Genomic DNA, 25,567 nt, shown 5'->3' with positions numbered 1-25,567 from the left:
GTTTAACGAATTGACCACCTGTCCGCAAATATGCAATGTTTTACACGAAAAAAATTTGTTTTAGAATTAACTATGTGTGGAGTTTTCCACGATAAAATTGCTGTTTTATAAGAAAAGGCACTCACAATTCTGCGACAATTAGGTGTTAGTTTATGGCTCTTTGTACTCATTTGTATGGTATCCGCAAACGGTATCTTACTGTCGTAACACGCTAGTTGACCGTTACGCTCTATAAAAGCGAGGATGTTGTTTTCTGATATTGAAGGTCTCTGGTAAAACATCACTCGATCTGCAAATCATAATGCACTCACAGTAACCGTGTCAATAAGCTGAAGATCAGTAAAACCGCTCACGGCGCATTCGTTTCTGTGTCCTGTGTTTCATTGTGATTTTCTTTTTGGTTTTCCGGAACACGTTATTGTTGCATCAGATAGTGGACAATGGCAGGTACAGAAGATCAATGTAATTTTAACTCTATTTACTTATCTCGGTTCGCTCGCGATGAAACGGTAGTTATGTATGCTGTAGAAAATCAACGGTTCGTTTCCCCGTTAGGCCTGTACAAATGGTTCTTCAAAGCTGGTATTTGCCAGACCTGCGTATGTTTTAGGATGTTTCCACTGTGCTCTCTCCTCATATAGTGCTCTTATACATACAGTAGACGTGTAATGTTTGACGTGGTCTCTCGTACTGCTGTTAGACTGCATTGTGTCCCCTTGAACATTGGTTTGACAGCTTGTAAGTGACACACTAGGATTGAAATAATTAAAATGACAGCTTAAAAAAAAATCTTACTATTCTCAGTGTTAGTTATTGTGACAGATTTCAATTATGTCTGTCCAAATATGTATTATACAGCATAACATTTGCCTAACGTACTAATTCTTTGACAGTTTCTAATTTATTTATTTTAGATTCAGCATATGTTCAGGCAAAGTTTCGTCACGTATTCTACTAACATTAAGCATAAAGACTTAATAAAATGACAATACTCAATGTTTGAACATGAGTTACTTAAGTTATTAATGTCCCTACATTTGTTTTATTAGCTATTTAGCATAATGGTTGTATTCACATACTTATTCTTGTTCTTTTAGCGCTAACTTTCATTTATTCAATTATTATTATCATTATAATTTGTTTGGCCTCAGCACATGGTCAGGCAAAATTGAATCACGTATGCCCCTCACATTAAGTATGAAGACTATAACAATAATCTGTTTTTGGAAATTACACATATTAAATATTAGTGATGCTTTTACAGGTGTTGTCCTAAATGTATATCTGGCACCCAAAAGTTTGGAATAATGGATAGATTTTGCTCTAATGGAAAGAAATTGGTACTTATTCAACTGATCACAATGTACTGTATAGTCAGGACATTAATAATGTGAAAAATGACTATTACAATAAAAAATTAAACTACTTCAGAGAGTTCTCATAAAAAACAATCCACGTGCAGCAATGACAGCTTTGCAGATCATTGGCATTCTAGCTGTTTGATTGTCCAGATAAGTGACATTTCACCACACGCTTCCTGTAGCACTTGCCATAGTCTTGTCGGGTACTTCTCACGCACCGTACAGTCTAGCTGATCCCTCAAAAGATCAATGGGGTTAAGATCCATAACACTCTTTTCCAATTATCTGTTGTCCAATGTCTGTTTTTTGCCCACTCTAACCTTTTCTTTTTGTTTTTCAAAAGTGTCTATTTCTTTGCAATTCTTCCCATCAGGCCTGCACCCCTGATTCTTCTCTTTACTTTTGTACATGAAACTGGTGTTGAGCCGGTATAATTCAGTGAATCTGTCAGCTGAGGACACGTGAGGTGTCTATTTCTCAAACTAGAGACTCTGATGTACTTATCCTCTTGTTTAGTTGTACATCTGGCCTTCCACATCTCTTTCTGTCCATGTTAGAGACAGTTGTCCTTTGTCTTTGAAGACTGTAGTGTGCACCTTTGTATGAAATCTTCAGTTTTTGGCTGTTTCAAGAATTGTACATAGCCTTCACTCCCCCAAATAATGATTGACTGACGAGTTTCTAAAGAAATTAGAAAGCTTTTTTGTAGAGATGCACCGATCGACCGGCCAGGGACCGGAATTAGCCGATTTTCCACATGCCCGGACCAGTGACCGGCCGGTCAGCCTCACGTCTTTCCGATTCCAAGCCGGTCCGTTTTGTTGCCAGCGGCGCAGGCAATAACGTCACAGCCGCACGTAAACATGTCATTGGCGTGGAAGATCTTCACTGTGTGAGTGAAGAATACATAAAGTTCGAAATGTGTAATAAATGTAAGGCCAAAGTAAACCATGGGGGAACACCACAATAACTTTCGGATCAACAAACCTAATTAGACATTTATAACACCATCACCCAGCTGAACATGCCCATTTTAAAAAAGAAGCTAAAAAGTGAAAGCGGCTAAAGCTAGCCAGAGCTCAGAGCCAGCCACAAGTCAGCAGCCTCTCCTATCATCCCTTGGAATGAGCAGCGAAAAGACCAAAGCAATTACGAGGAAAATTATGGAATTCATGGCCCTGGATGACCAGCTGTTCTCCATAGTTGAGGACAGAGGGATCAGAAATCTGATACGTTTCCTCAATAGAGAGTAGGAGGTACATTCCGATGTCGCGATGCCCGAGTTGTTTAATATCGTGTCATGTCACACACGCAGCCTGTTACAAGCATACCTGTCAACATTTGGTACACAAATCCGGGAGAGGGGAAGTGGGGTGCTGGATGGCAGAGGCAGGCTAAATACATACAAATTGTGCCGTTGTGATTTAATGTGCTGAGTAACCTAATTTTTCCCACCGTTTCCGATATTAAAATCAGTGCGACACAAATTGCAAAAGGCGTAGGCATTGTCGATATGGCTTCGGGATATCAAATTAAATTCTTCCATCCAGCTGTTGTTAAATGTACATGTATATTTTGAGCACCAGCTGATTCTTCTCCTCCCATCTACCAGTGATGCTTGATTTAACATCCCGCGTCTACTGCCTGTGCAGATATCAACCGCGCAAATGGGTTGTAGGTTGCCAGATTGAGATCATAAATGATTTGTAATTTGTATGATGTGCCGATTGTGTGAGTAGGATGCGTTTCATTCAAGATCTGGCAACTGGACCACCTTGGAATAATACATTGATGTGATTATTCATATAACGTGGTTTGGGCCATACAAATTACAGGAGCTTATTTTGGGAGAAATAACAATACGGGAGACTCCCGGGAAAAACGGGAGTGTTGACAGGTATGCAAGCCGTTCCCGAAGCAGCAGTCAGTTTTACAACTGATATTTGGACATCTAACGTAAGTTGAGCATTTTAGACACTTCAGTTTTTCAGATCTTTGGAATGGTTTTGTTATTGTTATCATTTTTGACCTAATATTGACCTTAAGACCTGCCAGTCTATTGCATACTGTGGCAACTCAAAAACCAAAAACAAAGAAAATGTTAAGCTTCATTTAATGAACCAAATATCTTTCAATTGTGTTTGATATAACGGCAAGTGATTTTATAGTACCAAATTTGAATTTATCATGATTACTCAAGGATAAGGTGTTGGAGTGATGGTTGCTGGAAATGGGGCCTGTCTAGATTTGATAAAAAATTACTTTTTTCAAATAGTGATGGTGCTGTTGTTTTTACATTCGTAATATCCTGACTATACTTTGTGATCAGTTGAATGACACTTTGGTGAATTAAAGTACCAATTTCCTTCCGAAACAGCTAAATCTGTACATTATTTCAAGTTAAATAACCCTTATTAATGTCTAATGTTATGTCATAATTTTTAGGCTCTCATTTCGGTTTCATTTTCACAGCAGGATTGCACTTTCCTATACATCTGTTTGACTCCTTTATCCTGTACCGTCAATTGTGAAATTGTCAGTCATGAGTACATAGTTGTACAATTGCGTGAGCTGATTAATTACAGCTTAGGTTTCAGAGAAATTAAAAAAGGATTACAGGTGGCATCATAGTCCTTCTGTGTGCATAGGCCGGGGCAGGGGGCCCCTAGCTCTTTTCTAATGTCTGCTCCTCTGTGTTTATGTGTGTCTATACTCTTTTGTTTTTCCAGCCTTTGATTATGGCTTCTTACTGCGCATAAGCGAGGATGCTCGCAGGGTTGAGGCTCTCAATGAGTACTTGAGCAGTCGCAGTTACCTAGCCGGCTATGGGCCTTCGCAGGCGGATGCTGAAGCCTTTTCGCTTTTCCACGGGCCCCCACCCGAGCGGCATGTCCATGCCCTTCGCTGGTATAAACACATAGCCACCCTGAAGCCCCAAATGAATGAACAGACCCCAGAATGCAGCAGTGAGTAGACAGAATTTACAGGGCCCTGTTGTGCATTAACGTAGGTTGTAGCTGAATTGTGGTTTCTGTGGTTTTCCGCTCATGACCTGCAGTTTGTATTGCATGAGTTCAGAATGTTCTTAGAGGAAGTGGGTGGCTCATCGTATTTCTCCGAAATTGACAGGAAACTGATGAGTAGTTTACAGTCTAAACAAGATGAGCACTTCAAGTGTGTTCTGGACACAACCATCATGGCAGCATGAAATATAGGTGTCTGGTCCACACTGAGGGCTCTTTAGCTTTTAAACAGCTATTTCATTAGAAGACAACGTTGTGTGGTTTTGTTACTCATTATTTGTTTTACTTTCACATTTCAACAATAAGGATGGCCAGTCTGAGAGAGTCTCAGCAGGACAGCACTGCTTCATGCTCTATTGACTCTGCGCTGCATCGTAACTAAATCGTCCATTTGTTGAGTTCCACAAAAATTCTTAAATGTTTTTTTCAAAAATCTGTGTTTCAGTGAGGCACTTACAATGGAAGTGAGTGGGACCAATCCGTAAACATTAAAATGCTCACTATTTCAAAAGTATAACCACAAGACATAAACAATATGAGTGTTAACATGATTTTAGTGTGATAAAATTACTTGCTAACCTTTTCTGCCTAAAGTTATATCCAATTTTACAACTTTGTTGCCATGACGATTTAATGTCAACAAACCCTAAAGTGACTGTAAAATGTATGATTCAAGCAACTTTACAGCTCAAATAATATATGAGTTTTAACAGAAGAATTCATGTAAGTGTCTTAATACAAATTATAAGCTTCACATTTCTGTTAAAACCCTCCAAAAATTGGCCCCATTCACTTCCACTTCAAGGGCCTCACTGTAACCATGATTTTTACTTTTTTTAAAGAAAAGGAAGGACAAATCGAAATAAACATTTTGTGGTAATCAACATTATGCCACAAATGCTGTCAACTGAATTTCACTTGTATTGAACCTGGAACATTCCTTAGCATTAATTATCATATATACAGGTCCTTCTCAAAAAATTAGCATATTGTGATAAAGTTCATTATTTTCCATAATGTAATGATAAAAATTAAACTTTCATATATTTTAGATTCATTGCACACCAACTGAAATATTTCAGGTCTTTTATTGTTTTAATACTGATGATTTTGGCATACAGCTCATGAAAACCCAAAATTCCTATCTCAAAAAATTAGCATATCATGAAAAGGGTCTCTAAACGAGCTATTAACCTAATCATCTGAATCAACTAATTAACTCTAAAAACCTGCAAAAGATTCCTGAGGCTTTTAAAAACTCCCAGCCTGTTTCATTACTCAAAACCGCAATCATGGGTAAGACTGCCGACCTGACTGCTGTCCAGAAGGCCATCATTGACACCCTCAAGCAAGAGGGTAAGACACCGAAAGAAATTTCTGAATAAATAGGCTGTTCCCAGAGTGCTGTATCAAGGCACCTCAGTGGGAAGTCTGTGGGAAGGCAAAAGTGTGGCAAAAAACGCTGCACAACGAGAGAGGTGACCGGACCCTGAGGAAGATTGTGGAGAAGGACCGATTCCAGACCTTGGGGACCTCGTGGAAGCAGTGGACTGAGTCTGGAGTAGAAACATCCCCGCATTCCCCAGGTCAAGCCACTTTTGAACCAGAAACAGCGGCAGAAGCGCCTGACCTGGGCTACAGAGAAGCAGCACTGGACTGTTGCTCAGTGGTCCAAAGTACTTTTTTTGGATGAAAGCAAATTTTGCATGCCATTCGGAAATCAAGATGCCAGAGTCTGGAGGAAGACTGGGGAGAAGGAAATGCCAAAATGCCTGAAGTCCAGTGTCAAGTACCCACAGTCAGTGATGGTCTGGGGTGCCATGTCAGCTGCTGGTGTTGGTTCATTGTGTTTTATCAAGGGCAGGGTCAATGCAGCTAGCTATCAGGAGATTTTGGAGCACTTCATGCTTCCATCTGCTGAAAAGCTTTATGGAGATGAAGATTTCATTTTTCAGCACCGACCTGGCACCTGCTCACAGTGCCAAAACCACTGGTAAATGGTTTACTGACCATGGTATTACTGTGCTCAATTGGCCTGCCAACTCTCCTGACCTGAACCCCATAGAGAATCTGTGGGATATTGTGAAGAGAAAGTTGAGAGACGTAAGACCCAACACTCTGGATGAGCTTAAGGCGCTATCGAAGCATCCTGGGCCTCCATAACACCTCAGCAGTGCCACAGGCTGATTTCCTCCATCCCACGCCGCATTGAAGCAGTCATTTCTGCAAAAGGATTCCCGACCAAGTATTGAGTGCATAACTGAACATAATTATTTGAAGGTTGACTTTTTTTTGGTATTAAAAACACTTCTTTTATTGGTCGGATGAAATATGCTAATTTTTTGAGATAGGAATTTTGGGTTTTCATGAGCTGTATGCCAAAATCATCAGTATTAAAACAATAAAAGACCTGAAATATTTCAGTTGGTGTGCAATGAATCTAAAATATATGAAAGTTTAATTTTTATCATTACATTATGGAAAATAATGAACTTTATCACAATATGCTAATTTTTTGAGAAGGACCTGTATGGTTGTCAATATTTCTCAAATTACTAGTCGTGTCATATTTGAAAATATAATCCAGTCATTATTGTCTTGCATCATATCCCAATAACGCTAGTTTAATTTTTTATATATATGTTGGGTAATACAACTGAACATTCAATTAAGAGTCTAAATATTATTTCTGGCACAAACGCATACAAAATTGACTAAAACTAAAAATCATAGTTATTTTGTGGTGATGCTAGTTAAAATGTAGCGAGGTCAAGTAAAAATCTGAAGTATTGGCCCAACCAGGCCAGCAGAAAAAAATCCTTAATCTTGAGCTCTGATGTGCTAGTGTAGCTGACATAATGTTTTATGTTTTCTGTGAGATAGAAAACCCACTTGTACACTTTAAAAGCAGGTGTGCAACCAAAGCAAATTCCTATGGTGCACCTGTTGTCTTGAAACGGAGAGATGCCTACTATTCAGATACTTTTTAATTTTGAGTCATTTCAGACTGTTATAAAAATAAATCTAGAACAGTAAGTGATTTTTTTAGTAGATAAAGTCATTTTGGTAAAACAATTTATTTTGTCTTGCAGCAAAGGGAAAACGGGTGCAGCCACCTTGGTCTCCCCCAGGAGGAACTGACATTTCAAAGCTGCATTTCTACAACAGCCTCACACGAACCAAGGTACTGAAGAAAGAACAACAACACTGCCTCATGTACCTCAGCTATGTGTATAGGACATTGCACATCTCATTGTATTGTCAGTAATTAACTGAATAATGAACTGCCATTATAATTAATATCTGTCTTGTTTTTTGCAATTAGGAGTTGTTTGTACCACAAAGGGGAAACAGAGTTTTGTGGTACTGCTGCGGCCCAACAGTGTATGATGCTTCTCACATGGGTCATGCCAGGTGACATATTCCTCAGCCACGCATAGAGTTCTTTGTTTTCAGTGTACCTCAGCTGTTCAAAATGGCCCAATAGACTCACTACAATGCTCAGTGAAAAGGCTTAAACACCCATTCAGTCATTCAATCCAGGCATAGGAATTTTTAGCGTTTATGTATTGAGTATGTGAGGCTGTAATCCTGCTCATGAAGACATCTCATGTATTGTGTATTGATATGTTTTCATGAACATAGAAGAGAGACAATATAGATAGATTGACATCCAAGGCCCATGCAGCTTCAAGGCTGTTTTGTGTACTTTTTTAATATATTCTTTTAATGTATTGGTTCGCTGTGTTTCATGATGGTTTATTGTCCTTGTTTTTACAGATCCTACATTTCATTTGATATCCTCCGAAGAATATTGAAGAACTATTTCAAATATGACGTCTTCTACTGTATGAACATCACAGATATTGATGACAAGGTAAGAACAGTGTGTGCATAGAATCTGATTAACCACATAGTTATCTTTAATTTTACAAATACAAATTGTTCCTTTTAAACTACTGAGGAAAGTTTAAAGGGGTCATGACATGGGTTTTTTTATTGTATTATTATGTTCCCTTAGGTGCAATTATAGTATTAATATATTTTTTTTAAGAAAAACTTTTAAAATCTAGTGATTTATGACCTTTTCCCACACTGTTTCTCATCCTCTGATTCAAACAGTCTGTTTTGGGGGCGTTTTCCATTTAAGACTTCAGTGTTAACGCCCACTGTTATGATTGGCTAACGTCAGTGCCTATGTATCAATTATTGACGCCTCCAGCCAGAACAATATGCAAGTAAACTAAGTAAAAACACTGTGATTATTCATAATGAATGAAATTGCGCTTTAAAAAGTAGTTTAAAGTTTAAAATAGATTACTTACAGTTTGCGTCGTCGTTGTTCCCAGAATAGTCAGCACGGACTTATCTTTGAGCAACAGTTTTCTGGCAAAGCCAGCATCATATTGAGATTTGTTCTCAAAACAGTCATCCTTAAAATGTACAGAACAAACGCTTAAGTTAACACTGCCGTGACTGGGACGTCCGCAAAAAATAAACTGCATCCATTTTTCCCTGACGTCTGGATCTTTCGGCAGCTTATTCAGAGGTTTTGTTTGACCACAGCCAGGAACAGCACATCTGTGTGGCATCGTAATTTTCCTGTGCACAAGTAGTCTCTGTCAGAGCTCGCTGTCCATCGACTGAACACTTGTGAGGCGCACGGCGATACGAAATGAGCGTAGTTGTCTTGCGCTGGAGGCGGTCATATGCAAACGCTGGTACGTCACTTCTAACCATGAATCCAGAACGAGCTGTATTTTGAGCTTGATTAAATAAATGATTCGTTTAGAATGTGGAGGACGTCTTAAAATATTAAACTTGCAGGACGTTTTAATGATACAAAGACCTCTTATATACCAAAAGATCAAGGCAAATTTGGTTTCTCATGTCATGACCCCTTTAATCTAAATATCACATTAAGGAAAGACAGTGTTCAGCAGTGTGACCTGTGCATTTCAGATCATCAAAAGAGCCCGACAGAACTATCTGCTGGAGCAGTATAGAGAGAAGCAGCCCAGTCCCTCTCAGATACTGCTGGATGTGTTAACAGCTAGAGAGGTGGGGAAAACTTGAATAATATTCCATACATCACTCATACAATAGTTATTTCTATTTAATTTTTCAAATCTTTTAAGTAGGGCTGTCAATTGATTAACATTTTTAATAAAATTAATTACATGGAATGCTACAACCCCAATTCCGAATAAGTTGGGACATTATGGAAAATACTAATAAAAACAAAAAGTAGTGATTTGTAAATTATATTCACCCTTTGCTATATTGAAAGCGCTACAACTACACATTATATGATGTTTTACCCTGTGAATTTTGTTGTTTGTTTTTTTAAATGTACAGTCATTATCATGCTCCAAAAAAGTTGGGACAGTCGAGTGTTCACCACTGTGAAACATCACCATTACTTCTAATAACACTTATTAAGCATTTGGGCACTGAAGACACAAGTTTAAGTTTAGAAAGTGGAATTTTCCCCATTCATGCATTATGCAGGTCTTTAGCTGCACAATTGTCTGGGGTCTTCGTTGTCGGATGTTGTGCTTCAAAATTCGCCACACATTTTGTTCTAGAGACAGGTCAGGACTGCAGGCAGGCTAATCTAGCACCCACACTCTCTGCTCACACATCCATGCACTTGTAATCCAGGCAGTATGTGGTTTGAAGTTGTCCTGCTGGAAAATGCAGGGACCTGTAAAAGACGGTGCTGGATGACAGTATAATGGGGCTTTTCCACTGCACGGTACAGCTTGACTTGACTCTATTGGCTTTTTGGGGGTTTTCCACTGTGGATAGTACCTGGTACTTTTTTTAGTACCACCTCGGTCAAGTGAGCCAACCGATACTAAATGTGACATCAAAACCCTGCAGATCACTGATTGGTCAGAGAGGATCTTCACTACCGGCATCACTGGACTTGCTATACGGGACATCAACCCACTAGTTTTAAAGTTAACAACAGTATAATTTGTTCACGTGACTTTCGAATTGTAAAAATAAATGGCTGTGCGCAAAACCACGCCGTGGTCAATAAACAAGGTGCAGACGTTCTTCTCATTAGCGACTACCGGTAATGAAATTATGCAAAATGTCTTTCAGGAAGTGTCTCAGCTATTGGCCGCACACGGCAAAAAAAAAAAAAAAAAGATTAAAAAAACTTAAAAGTAACTAGAGAACCATCAAGGACAACAACAGCCAGAGTGGTTCAAACAGAAGAAAGTGGAAGTGGTTCGACCAAATGGACTCTATCTACAGCAATGGGAGGGAGAGTGCCCTGGACTCGGCCACAGCGTTATTGGAGTCCATGATGGAGTATGATACGTTTTGTTACATTAACTCTATATTCTGCTTGAAAGCTTCACTTTATTTAGTTGACCAACTACTGCTTGCTTCTAAAACAACCAGGCCAATTTAACTTGTGTAAAATCACCATGCAACAACTGCTTTATGCAGCACAATGAGCTAGTAGCTAACAGCTAGCAGTCGTGCTATTGTTTATGGTCAGTATTTTTTGTGTAGCGTTTAAGATGATTTCACGGCAGTAGAGGTGACGCAACTATGACAATCAGCCTATAATCCCACCCACATTGAGCCGGCACTCAGAAATGTAAAGTGAGCTGAGTCGAACCGTAACGTGCAGTGGAAAAGTGCCAGAAGTTGCTCCACAATTTGTACATATCTGTCTGCATTCATGGTGTTCTCACAGATGTGTGAGTTACCCATGCTATGGACACTTACACACCTGGTGCATGCAGACACTGGCTTTTGGACCTGACACTAATAACATCTTGAATGATCCTTTTCCTCTTTGGCCCGATTGCTTTGTTTTTCAAAAACTTTAGAAATGTGGACTCTTCTGACCAAAAAACACAGTTCCACTGTTCTACTTTCCATCTAAGATGAGACCGAGACAGCGCTTCTGGACAGTGTTGATGTTGGGCTTCTGCTTTGCATAGTAAAGTCTTAATTTACATCTATGGATGCGGCGGCAAGTGGTGTTGACTAACAAAGGGTTACTAAAGTAATCCCAAACACATGTTCATGATATCCATTATCCATCCACGTCTGAGGGATCAGAGATCACGTGCATCCAGAACTGGTTTTCGTCTTGCCATTTACGCACTGAGATTTGACCAGATTCCTTGAATCTTATTCCTTGAAACTATATTGTGCACTGTAGAGGGTGAAATGCCCCAAATCCTTCCAATTTGTCCTTGTTTGCAAATTGCTGGATTAATTGCTGAAGCATCTGTTTTTGGAGGCTCCTTATATATTATGACACGATTGCCTCACCTGTTTAACATCTCCTGTTTTATATCGCTTTGTTATTTCAACTCGTCAAATAGTTTTTAGTATTAAATTGCCTGTCTCAACTTTTTTGGAGTATATCATCTGATTTGAAATTACTGCATATTTTCAAAAAGAAACTATGAAATTAACAGAGTAAAACATCATATAATGTGTAGTTATAGTGCTTTCAATGTAGAAAAGGGTGAATATAATTTACAAATAACTACTTTTTATTTTTATTAGCATTTTATTTATATATTTTGGCTGTGAAAGGCCCTCAAAGAACAATAATTCAATATATAAGGACTAAAGAATTATAAATATTTATTAAATTTTTTTATATAATCTAAATGATAAATATAATAAATCAGATCATTAAAATGCATTACATTATTGTGGCGGATGATCATATACTACACTACTCTGACTGGCCCAAAATCTGCAGACTGGAGCTGACTAGAGTAGAATAGCAATGACACAGGCTGCTAAACTTGTAGTTAAAGTCATGTAGTGTCATCGTCCTTAAGTAGAGGATGACAGAATTTTCATTTGTAAGTGTACTATCCCTTTAGATCCATTTGTACGTTTCAAATGCTGAAAGTACCAATTCTAGGTGGTCAGAAATGCAATTTGCAAATCAGAATAATTTCCTCTGTCACATTTTTGTCTAAATTCAAATTATTATGTGCAAAACCGTTGTAACCGTTCAGGACTGTCTCCAGTTTTCACAAAACCTTTAGTCTTGGCTGTAAATGATCTGTCATCATTATCAGTGTGCCCTGATAATGCAATAAAAAGCAATAAAGGCAAACCTTCCTCATGAACATTACCAAGGTAAATATTTCTATAACCTGCACAAAGATTTACTGGCAGAACTGCCATTAATTAACAAAATGCATTAATGACTGCAGTAAAGTCATTTAAGCAACCCTGAACACAAAATAAAACAACCTTAAACACTTCAGACAGTTTGTGACTGGCCCTCTCGCAAATGTTGTCATAGCTTTTATCTCTTTCCCCTTTATTCTGCTTTAATATAAATTTATTTGATTGTGTTTAGCCCTTCAAAGCCAAGCTTGGTGAGTCTACAGACCCAGATAAGAAGCAGATGCTGGAGAGGCTGGAAGCAGCAGTTGACGCTGCCCTAGGTCCCCTGCAGGTGGCAGTGCAGAGCAAAGCTGCTGATGGATCAATCCAGAATCAGGCAGAGGTAGACAATATGTGTAAAAGCTCTTGATGTGACCTAGTTCGGTCAGTTTCCACAGTGTTGGAAGTCTGGCGAGTGTCGACTTTATTAATGTAGTTCTGTCTTTTGACAGAAAGTATTGTGAATTTGTGGTGTAGCCTTAAAAATATATCTTTTTTGGATTGTTCTGTTCTGTTCTTTCTTAATTGTTCTGATTTTTTAGGTTTTATTGGAGGAGGCCAAGGATCTTTTATCAGATTGGTTAGACTCCCAGTTTGGTAGCCAAGTGACCGAAAACTCAATCTTCTCTTTGTTGCCAAAGTACTGGGAGGGAGAGTTTCATAAAGACATGGAATCTCTAAATGTGAGTGAAGACATATAGCTGTTAAAGTCAACATGAAACCCATTCTGCAGTTGAGTATTTCTGAGTTTGACCGGAAATTTAAACGAGAAATAAAGTGGGATGGGACATGATTTTATTCATCAGGAATTGCATACTGTGTTACAAGGGCATTACATATTGAAAAATAAGACGGCTTTGGGACATCAGCCGAAAACAAAGGTCTTTTCAGAGCTGCAGCATTTAGAGAAAAGATTACGAAGCTGAGCGTTTTTGCATCAGAACAACGTTTACAGATGAATCGTGCACGAGAAGACCATGACCTGCTTAGGAGCAGGCTTATTTAACTTATTTTTTCAGGATTATACTTTAGTAATCATTTTAAAATAATAATAATACTGTAGATTATAATAGGTACAGCGGATTTTGTTCATTTAGAGGTACAGCTTTAGTTGTGAGGGAGTAATCTACTTCATAAAGGTTTATAAGTCATACATTCTTTTTTTGTGCATTAATTTTAAGGCAATCTGGCCGAATTGACCTCGGTTCTTAGCGCCCTCTACAGCTCAAGAGATGTAATGGACTAAATAAAAGAGCCATGTCTTTATTTGTGCCATTAAAAATGTGTACATCTTTCATAAAAATTTTTTTTAATGATTTCCATTGTTTTCTGGCCATGTAAGAATGCAGGCTTTTTTTTAGAGGTATTTTTATGTACTGCACATATTTATGTTATATACAGATATCAAATCCATTATTTACTGTAAGTGTTTATCAATAAATAAATACATATAATGATTTATATTATATTCATATTTTTACTATGATGTCATTATTTTGGTCTCTCGTCGCCAACCAATTGCTGCGTTGCTGATCATGGTTTTGAGTATCGATACATGTGCCCGTTTCAGTAAACGCAGGAACGCGCACTTATCTCAAACAACTCAATCCAGATATTCTCATCAAATCCGTTCATGCGTTTGAAGAACAGAATTAGCCAGAGAGGAATTAGCATGTTAGAAGATCTGGAATACATCATATAATCTCAGATGTATTAAGCGACATATGAAGAAAAGCCCAAGGAATATGTCAGTTTTGATTTCATGTTGACTTTAATGGGAAATCTAAGGGCAAACATAAAAAGCAATCCTTTCAATTTAGGATAAACTGAGTTAATGATCCAATTATGCCTTTGATAATGTATCTAATGTGTTGACATGTATGTTTGGCATAAACAATTCAGATTCATGTGTTTAAATATCAAAAGTCTGAGCAGTTGCAAAAAAGCATTGGGGTGTTTAAGGCCATTTTTGATTGACAGGTTCTTCCTCCTGATGTTCTCACACGGGTCAGTGAGTATGTGCCAGAGATCGTGGCATTTGTCAAAAGGATTCTGGACAATGGTTATGGGTAGGAGCAGAGCTGCCTTTCATTTTGGATTGAGTATTTAGATTTTTCATGATTTGACCCTTTTAAATAAAGGCTAGCTTTTCAGAACCTGTCAGTTTTGTTTCTGATGTCTTCTCTCCCTAGATACGAATCAAATGGATCAGTATATTTTGACACAGCAAAGTTTGATGCCTGTCCTTCTCACTCTTATGCCAAACTGGTACCAGAGGCCGTTGGTGATCAGAAGGCTCTTCAAGAGGGAGAAGGTACAGTTCAGAAAACAGGAATCACATTACATAAAAAAGTTTGCATTATTGCAATTGTAATGAGGCAGAATTTATTTCATGCCATCCACTAAACGTACACATAATTATTATATACACTTGTATGCACTGTCAATCACATAGGGTAGTGTTTGGAGATGTGTCCATCTTGACTGCCAATAATGTGCAAATACCGCTATCCTAATCAGAACAGAGGATACAGTGAGCAAGAATTATCTGTTTATTACAGAGCAATAGGAGATAATGTATAAATGCTTGTACTGTGATTTTATTTTCATAAACATTCCTTGAATGTTTTGTTGTTGTTTTTTGTTTTTTTTTAAAGATTTTTGTTTTTATTTTTGCAGGAGACTTGAGTATCTCAGCAGACAGACTCAGTGAAAAGAGATCACAGAATGACTTTGCGTTGTGGAAAGCCTCCAAGCCTGGAGAACCATCCTGGGACTCCCCATGGGGCAAGGTGAGAAATTACACATCAGAAAAGATTTTTTTTTTAAGTCTTTGAATGCATGGTCCCAATGATTATGTTTTGCTCAATACTTGCAATTCTCCTGGGATGTTAAAGGGAAGACCTGGGTGGCATATTGAGTGTTCAGCCATGGCTGGATCCATATTGGGAGAGTCTATGGATATCCACGGAGGAGGATTTGACTTGCGTTTTCCTCATCATGACAATGAGTTGGCGCAGTCTGAGGTGAGCTGTGAAAAATGTTGAATAGCCACTGTTGATATGCTTGATTCCATGCCAGTTCATAATCGGTACAGATTATCTCTAAAATAGTTAAAGGAATAGTTCACAAGTCATACACATCTGGGATAGCATGAGGGTGAGTAAATGATGAGACAATTTAAATTTTTGGATGAACTATCCCTTTAATCTGAAGACTGATGATTAGCTACTTGATCCAGGCCCTGGAATGCTGTAGATCACACCTCTGAATGTCAATGTGAAGTATGATTTAAGCTTTGTCTTTATATAATTGATTGATTTATTTATTTTCTACAGGCCTACTTTGAGAATGATTACTGGGTGCGGTATTTCTTGCACACAGGTCACCTGACCATTGCTGGATGCAAGATGTCCAAATCTCTGAAGAACTTTATTACTATCAAAGATGCCCTATCTAAACATTCAGGTATTTGATATAATAATTATATAATTATTATAATCATTATTATATGTTTAGACATCTGTATATATATATGTATTGTGCATATATATATATATATATATATTTGAGTATAAACGTGCGTATGTGTGGTCATTCATGCTCCCTTATACATTTCTACTAGTGATGAACAGGAAACAATAGGAAGTCAGAGTTTTGATATTTTGAATTTTTGTTGCATTTCTTTTTAGCAAGGCAGCTTCGTTTGGCCTTTCTAATGCATTCATGGAAAGACACATTGGATTACTCAAACAACACAATGGAGTCGGCCATCCAGTATGAAAAGTTCATAAATGTGAGTGAACCCACAAGGAAGATGTGATGGAAAAAGTGCCCAAAATTTGTGCTTTATTCAAATGTAATATCTTCCAATTATCTGTGTATACAGAATCCTAATGAGAGCACATAAGGCCTATCTTGATTTCTACAAGGATCTGGAAAGTCCCAAAAATTGCATGTCCTTCAGGGCACATTAATTTTGTCTTGCACTTCTTCCCACCTATCAATTACTCTGTCACCAAGGAATATAACCTGGGCAGACTCATCCAAATGTGAGATTTGGATCTTAATTAGACATGCAGTGCAGCCCCAGTACACCTCCAAAAACTGTACTTTAGTAAAAATAAAGATGGCTTATTAGAAAATGATGCAATAATAGTGCAATTTCCCTAACAGAATTTTGCTCAGTCTTACATTTTGAAGCAGGGATATTATAGTTTTCGATTTTTAATTGAGTTATTTCTATTTTATATTCAATATGTAATTTCTATTTAGTTTAGTTTAAGTGAGTTTTCACACTTTGTTAGTTTTAGTTTAGTTTTTTATTATTTTATTGAGCATTTATATAAGCATATACTAATATCATTTTAAATGTCTCATGACATTACATTTCTCAGGGCGGTCTTGTGTTACCTCCATCTAGTGGCATTTTCATGTTTAATTAAGGTGGATTGTAAATATAAACATTTTGTATAATATAGGTTGAAGATGGCTAAAGTGGGACAGTTTCATGAGTTAGAGAATCAAAATCTATATTTCCATGCCTAAATAAAAATTAGTAGACTACCTGGAATGAAAAAGTCAAACTTTATTGAGGGCTGTGTGCCAAAAGTAAACGTTGCATTATATCAAACTGTAGTATATTAAAATCTAAAAGTTGCCCTGGTTCTCCTCATTTATAATTTTCTTTTAAGTTGGCATTTGAATCATAATTAAAAGTGCCAAGAAAAGTAAAGTTTCCAAAAGTGTCCCACTTTGCCCATATTCACCCTATTGTGTATGAAAAACTAAAATAAATTTTGTATAAAAGTAAATTTTTACTTTTACTTACTTAATTTCAGTTAACAAAATTATTTTTGTTAACGATAATAACTTTGACTTTGGAGTCACAGGGGGGGATTTAGTTTTTAGTGTGGGGTTTTCTTAACATGTTAACTGGATAGTGTGGTAAAATATTACACATACAACACAAATATAAACCAATTAAAGGTATGTTTATGGTTAAATACAAGTTCAATCAACAGAATATGTGGCATGTTGTCGATAACTACAGAAAATAATTGTCTTGTTCCACAGTTTGTAAATATATATATATATATATATATATATATATATATATATATTTATATATGAAATGCCACATTTTTTGTTTGCAATGATTTTCTGTTGTAATCAACAACACGCACACAAACGTATAGTTTGTGTGCTCTGCCCCTCTTTTATGTCATGTTGTATCAATCTTTTTTTTTCTACAGGAGTTCTTCCTAAATGTTAAAGATATTCTTAGGAGCCCTACTGACATCACTGGCCAGTTTGAGAAATGGGAGGCCGAGGAGATTGAACTGAACAAAAGGTTACACACAAATTCCTTAAGACTAAATTGCGAATTTTTCTTGAAGAAAAATAAAATCACAGTTATGCTTTGACACTCATTACCATATTGTTTGTGTAGTTTCTATGAGAAGAAGGCATCAGTGCATGAGGCGCTGTGTGACAACATAGACACTCGTTCTGCTCTGGAGGAGATGCGGGCTCTGGTCGGTCAGAGTAACACCTACATGGCAGCCAGAAGGAGTGCAAAACTGCTGCCCAATCGCATGGTGCTCGAGAGCATCGCCCTATACTTGACCGACATGCTTAAGGTAGCAGGCCACCTGTCATTACAATGAAAATCATAATGAATATGAAAGCACTGAATAGTATAACAGTTTGAACCTCTACATAATAGGGCTGAAACAATTAGTCAACATTATCGACAACGTCGACAATAAAAAAATTGCAGACAAAAATGTTCCTGGTCAAATAATCATTTGATGTCATTTAACGTAACACGAGAACACATTAAACTCTAATGATGACACGTGAGAGCAGCATTGCAGTTCACAACTGACTGAGGAGAGGAAGAAAACAGCTCACAGTCCAGATGTACTCTAAACTTTCACAGCTTCAGGTGATGTAGATCGCAAAGTATGAGGGAATTGTACAAAAATAAAAATAAGTAAACACTCATTATAGAGTAAGTGGAGCTTGAGCAAAACGTGTGTGTCGAGCATCTTTAAAGGAAACATCCTGGCATTACATCTTCAATGAAGTCATATTTAATGCGTTATAGCTTAAAGTTCAAATAATATGGAAGCAGATCATGTAAATAACTACAAACTCCGAAACTGGCATTTCTCAGTACCTCTTCTATGAGTTATGTGAATGTCCCGATCTAAGGGGGAGAGATTGAAACCTCACCTGGCTGAGGCACACTCTGTCACGTGGATGCTCGTCCCTCAAGCTTAATGGAGCTAAATTATAACGTGATGGATTGCGACTTATTGAATCATAATATGTGTGTCATTGTGCATTTCTTATTGTGAAGAAAACTGGCAATACACAGCTTTATTAATAAAGCTATTAATACACTGCAACAAAATAAGTTTTTGTTGCAGTGTTTTGGCTTGTTTTCCAATATAAATATCTAAAACTCCTTTAAAACAATGTACATTTTCTTTAGCAGCTATACTGTAGAAGAAAAAATTATTATCTGAGAATGTTGAATATAATATTAAAAATAAAAATATTTTAAAATATCTAAAATCCTTTAAACAAAATGCATTCACCTGAGAAGCAGCATACAAGATATTTAAACTTGTTTTTAGTGAATAGATCTTGAATATAAGTGTATTTTATCTTTACTGCGCTCACAGAATTATAACCAAGTGAAAAAATACACGTATATACAAAATAAACTTGTAGTTAAGATACATTCTTTTAAAGCAAGTCTAAGTATCTCATATGTTGCTTCTCAAGTAAATGTATCTTGTTTTAAAGATTTTTAGAAAATGTTAAAAGGAAAACAAGAAAAAAACACTTGATAACAATAGGACTTTCTTTTTTACAGTGAATTTATTGACTGAATTAATTTGTCCTTTTTTAAATGGTGATTATGTCCTCTATTTTTTGTAAGTACATTTAATTCAACTTTTTAAATCGGGGCACAAGCTGAATAATCGGTTAAGAGCTAATGATTAATCGTTGCATTAATTGCAGAATAGTCAAATAATCGTTCCAATAATCGTTAGATTAATCGATTATCAAAATAATCGTTAGTTGCAGCCCTACTACATACGAGTCAGTGAGGTTAGTTGTTAAACAATGAAGACTGTTGTTTCTGTATCCCCTCATATATTCTCTACCCATATTGCAATACATTAAAGCTGAATGTGTAGTCCTCTGCTGAAAACTGTATGAGCTGAGAACCAGATACACTGAAGGAAAAAATGTAATGCATATTGAAGTGATTGCTGAAGCTGTTGTCTGCTCTTACAGATATTTGGAGCGATTGAGGGAACTGAGCCCATTGGATTTCCTGTTGGTGGAAATGGACAGAATGCTGATGTAAGTAAAACCACTCACATCATGGTTTATTCATCTGTTACAAAGCTAGGCATTTGAAGTTATGTTATTAAAAAGGTTTTGTTGATTGTTGGCCTCCATAAAGACTCAATCTTTTAAAAATCTATTTGAATCATTTCTTCATCTATTGTTAACTGCTGTTTTAGCTGGAGAGCACAGTCATGCCCTATTTGTCAGTGCTGTCAGACTTCAGGGAAGATGTCAGAAAAATTGCAAGAGAAAAGAAAGGTAAATTCTCACTCTGTGTGTGTGTGTGTGTGTGTGTGTGTGTGCGCGCGTGCGTGCGTGCGTGCGTTTATATATATATATATATATATATATATATATATATATATATATATATATATATATATATATTGTATATACAGTATATATATTCATGTTAACTACCTTAGTAAGTAACATACTTTTAAAGCATTTCTTAATCTTGGTTAATTTAAATTTCTGCATATACTGTACATTTGAACCCACCTATGGCATTGAAAAATGTCACCTCCCTTTGGTATTCGTGGTCATATTTGACCGGATGGGTCAGATGTGTAACCCTTTTTTTTTTTTTTGATGATCATAATGATAACATTTCTGCTATTTTTATGTTATTTACATGTAAATATCTAAATATTAATTTGCGTAAGCAAATATGCAAAAATAAATCAGAACCTACACTTCTAAAAGTTGAAACATGAAGAAAATATGAGAATGTGACATAAATTGGAGGCAGATTGCTGCCATCTGGTGAACAAAATATAAATAACATGACTTGAAAACCGTGTCATGCCAGTAACAGCCAGTATATGACTTTAGCCACCTATTGTGTAGTTTGATGGCTTTTTGTATCCTAATTTTATATTTCATCACAAGATATGCATTTGGATATATATATTTAGGCATTATCAAACTATTATTTGTCAAAATCTAGAAACAAAATTGATATGAATTGTCAGATTTTCCATTAATTTCCTTATGCTTGCAATCAAACCTGACCATGGTGTTACAAAGAGAAGATATAGAATAAGCATTTTTCTAACAATAATTTATTTAAAAAATATAATAACTCAAAGTAAATGCATAATAATGTAAAGAAAAGGTACATCAAGAAACAAAATTATCTGCTAAATTCTGAAAATTCAATTGGAGTATAGAATAGAAGAACCAGAGTAAACATTTAGCAATTTCAAACTTTATATTGTAAAAATGTATTTAGCAAACATGTGTGTCAGATTGCTGTGATCAGCTGGAAAACATCAGGTGTTATATATAAAATAATATATATAATATGGCTGTAGAGCTCCACTTGGATGGATGCACTTATGTTTTGCACTGAGGATGTTTTAGAGTCTCACCCTGAAATGTCTGCCTGTATTTTTCTGTGGCTGATTTATTGATAGTATTTGACAAAAAAAAAAAACATTTGCTTTGTTTTTTGTTTTTCCCCTTCATTTTCAATAGTCAATTTTTACTGCGAATACCAAATGTGTTTCTTTTTTTTTTTTATGACCACTTCGACTTATCGAATCAAGACCAATTTTATTTATTTACAAAAATGACTAATAAAATGAATACCATAGGAGGGTTAACATTAAAATGTATATTCATTAATGCATTATGAACTAACATGAACAAACAATGAACAATAGTATTTTGATAAATAAACATTAAGCAAGCCTAATAAATGCTGTGAAATATTGTTAGTTCATGATACTGTTGCATTAAAAAATGTTACCTTATGTTGTATCTCTTTTTTTTTTTTTGTCCAACAATGTGGACCTGGGTAATTTTGTTTGCTATAATTTATGAGTGTTTGTTTCTTTTTGAAGGACGTTGCTGTTGCAGTACCTCCAACAGGCATTTGCATGCAATACATATTCTTCTTAAAATGCAGAATAGAGAATTAATTTGAGATCTTTTGTTTGTGTTCCAGTGACAGAATTACTGCAGCTCTGTGATGTATTACGTGATGACACTTTACCCGAGTTGGGTGTCCGACTGGAGGATCGAGATGGTATAAAAAGATAAAGAGTTGCCTTGTAATTAAATATTAAAAACAAAAGCAATCAAAAAACTGTTTAAAATACTGTTGTTGTTTTAAGGTCTTCCCACAGGGGTAAAGCTGGTGGACAAAGAGACACTGCTGAAGGAAAGGGAGGAGAAGAAAAAGGTAATGAAGAATCAGGAAGGAAGCATGGCCTTCAATGTGTCATTAGTCTTCTTAAAGTTATATACTCCATCATTGTAAGGTGATGTGTTTCTTCTGTCAATGGAAAAATGTTCCTTAGCTCCTCAGGCATCATAAAAGAAATGTTTAAGATGCAAACCAGTTTCAGATGCAAAAACATTTAGGCCTTTTCAACTTGACAGCATAAATGGCGGTTTTCAGAATATATTACAAGGATTCAAGTTGCTCTGGTTAATTGTTGTACCATCTTTGAACTGTGCAGGCATGCTTGCAGCTTAAGGCATGTAGATCTGCAGATCAGTCAGGATTCACCTGTCCAGAGACAGTGTCTGGAGTCATGAGTTCGAATTCAGGGTGTGCTGAATGACTCCAGCCAGGTCTCCTAATCAATCAAATTGGCCCAGTTGCTAGGGAGGATAGAGTCACATGGAGTAACCTCCTAGTGGTCGTGAATAGTCGTTCTCGCTCTCAATGGGTCGCATGGTGAGTTGTGTGTGGATCACAGGGGGGAAGCATGTGGAGAGTCTCCGCGGTGTCATGCACAGCGAGCCACGTGATAAGATGCGTGGATTGATGGTCTCAGAAGCGGAGGCAACTGAGACTTGTCCTCTGCTACCCTCATATTTAGGAATTAACAAATTCAAGAGGCATTTGTAACATTTGTGGGTTTCTACTGTAAATAGACAGATTCAATCAGTTCAGAATAAAATAGAAATAGAAGTCAAATTTAAATGCTACATTTTAGATGGCTAGTGTTATTTTGTCTTTTACATTTTCATGTTGATATACAGTATATTTAGGGTCCCCTGTCTTTTTGACCGTTGAATTTCCATGATTTTCCATTACTTTAAAAAAAATTTTTATTAGGGCTGAACAATTAACCAAAATAAATTCGAAATCACAATATGTCATAGGCTATGGCTATTATCAAACCACAAGGGCTGCAATTTAATTAAAAAACAAAATTTTCTGCATGTGATGCTCACTTCGCTTACTGTAGGTACACAGCTCTGTTCCCTGTAGTGTATTACACATACTCAAAGCATGTGCGAGGCTAATGAGCTGAGCATGTTAAATTTACAGCATTTTTCTGCATTACGCTGCCATTGCAAGCTCAACCATAAACAGAAATGTCTTCCTTATTTTTACAAAATAAAGGCTTATGGGTTTAACATAGCAATTCCCCATGCAAGATAAGAAAATATTACATAAATATGGTACTGTCTTACAATAACAATTATTATTATTATTAGTGTTGTTGTTGTTAATATTATTCAAAGATATATATTATATATATATATATCTTTAAAAATGTCTTAACTTATTATTGGGTTTCAAAAAATTGGGTTTATATTTAGAGTACTCAAGTGTTAACAGCCTTACTTGAACAGTATTATTATTATTGGCAGTACATCATGTTTGCCCATGACTTAATTGTGGTCAAAAGGAAACTCTTACTAGTTTTTTTTTTGTTTTGTTTTTGTTTTTCATGTTAATAACCAAATCACAGTTCAAATTGCAATTACAATATTTATACATGGAGTGGTGGTGGCGTAGTGGCTAAAGCACAGGGCTGTTAATCAGAAGGTCACAGGTTCTAACCCCATGGCCACCACCATTGTGTCCTTGAGCAAGACACTTAACTCCAGGTTGTTCCGGGGGGATTGTCCCTGTAATAATTGCACTGTAAGTCGCTTTGGATAAAAGCGTCTGCCAAATGCATAAATGTAAATGTAAAATATATATATATATATATATATATATATATATATATATATATGAAAACAATCAGAATTGAAAAAAGATTTTTACCAAAATTTCAGCCCTAGTTTTATTAATTTCCATGATTTTTTTCCAGGGCTTGAAAAATAAAATTCATGTGACTGTGGGAAGCCAGTATATTGATTACAAATGTGTGCATTATGCTAATATTTTATTCACTGTGTTATGTTTCAAGTTGGAAGAGGAAAAGACAAAGAAAAAAGAGGAAGCTGCCAGGAAAAAACAAGAACAAGAGGTGATTAGAGCATAATATATTACATAACCACACTGAAACGCTCCATAATTTATTCACCTGTCATATAGAAAGCCTTTAATTTCTGTCAATAAATATTTTATATTTAAAATACTTTTTAGAGAACTGAATTCTCATTAGTGCTCCATTGTTTTGAATTATTTGTACATTTTTTTAATCTAGATGGCAAAGCTGGCAAAAATGAAGGTTAAACCAAGTGAGATCTTCCGGTCAGAGACTGACAAATACTCTAGCTTTGATGAAACGGTAATACAAACTGTTTTCGCTTCTCTGTCATGAGATGCAATGTTACAACTGTATGTTTGGATCCTTTTCAGTGTGACTATAGCGAATGGGTGTGTCCCTATAAATTTTTTATCATTCAGTTCCATGTATTCAGAGATACTAATGGCACTGTATGTATGTTTGCATAAACAGGGCTTCCCAACGCATGATGTTGAGGGGAAGGAGCTCAGTAAAGGATTGACCAAAAAGCTTCGCAAGCTTTACGAGGCCCAAGAGAAGCTTTACAATGAATACCTCCAATAAACACAGAATGGAAGCTGAGAATATGACACATTGATTCTGATGTGACCTGTGATCCGCCCATTGTGTCTGTTGTGAACTCTTCTTGTGTTTGTAAAAAGGCGGCAAGACCAAAAGAGCTCATCTTTGAGTTTTGGCCCAAACGTTGGCAAAGTTTTGCCACAAGTCCTTCTGATCATGATTAGAAGGTTATCATTTCCTGATGCTATAGCAAAAGGTATTTTATGACTTGATCATTTTGACACACAGAACAAAAATGTGAGGATATAATAATCTTTCTGATGTAGGTTTTGATGGTTAATTAGAGGAATGTAAGGATGGCTCAGACATTTAATGTTTTCAATATTGATTCAATATTGCCTTTTTAAAAAACAAAAAAATGGTTGTTCAAATAGGATTTTTTCTGAAGCAATGTTTACACATAAGCCAATGATATATATGATTCCTCCAGAAACACCATCTCTCAGATGATACAGGAATGAAGGGACTGAAGGTTTGCAAGTTAACCACAAAAGGAAACAGAGGCATATATAGGAGAACCAGTCATTATTAGTATAACATACTCTTTATAAGAACATGAAGTACCAAAATAAAAAAAGATTCTGAACAATATATTATTCTTGTTTGTCTCCAATAACTTTGGCATCAGTCCTTTTGTCCTATTGTCTGAATGGGTCTTCTCAAGAAAAAGGTGTACAGTTGTAGTCAAATACTATGCACTACAATTATTCAAGTAATAGTTCACCCTAAAATGAAAATTCTCTCAATATTTACTCACCCTGATGCCATCCCAGATATTTATAACTTTCTTCTGCTGAACACAATTGAAGATTTTTATAAGAATGTTTCAGCTCTGTAGGTCCATACAATG

General features: G+C 36.4%; 1 protein-coding gene across 1 annotated transcript; it reads left to right on the top strand.

Moving 5' to 3' along the window:
- Window positions 1–351: 351 nt before the first annotated feature.
- On the top strand, window positions 352–25,301 carry cars1 (cysteinyl-tRNA synthetase 1). Its single transcript, XM_052146856.1, has 23 exons — window positions 352–462; window positions 4,091–4,327; window positions 7,477–7,568; window positions 7,710–7,798; window positions 8,165–8,261; window positions 9,347–9,445; window positions 12,750–12,899; window positions 13,099–13,239; window positions 14,537–14,625; window positions 14,749–14,870; window positions 15,236–15,348; window positions 15,454–15,582; window positions 15,895–16,024; window positions 16,249–16,352; window positions 17,812–17,909; window positions 18,009–18,198; window positions 19,874–19,942; window positions 20,107–20,188; window positions 21,882–21,962; window positions 22,051–22,118; window positions 24,094–24,153; window positions 24,334–24,417; window positions 24,589–25,301. The coding sequence occupies exons 1-23, from the start codon at window positions 441–443 to the stop codon at window positions 24,697–24,699; spliced, it is 2,457 nt and encodes an 818-aa protein (XP_052002816.1). The 5' UTR covers window positions 352–440; the 3' UTR covers window positions 24,700–25,301.
- Window positions 25,302–25,567: the final 266 nt, after the last annotated feature.

This window comes from Xyrauchen texanus, chromosome 2 (assembly GCF_025860055.1).
Source record: "Xyrauchen texanus isolate HMW12.3.18 chromosome 2, RBS_HiC_50CHRs, whole genome shotgun sequence".
Lineage (NCBI taxonomy): Eukaryota > Metazoa > Chordata > Actinopteri > Cypriniformes > Catostomidae > Xyrauchen > Xyrauchen texanus.
Note: the sequence above shows the minus strand (reverse complement) of the source record. Positions and strands in the feature narration are given on the sequence as shown.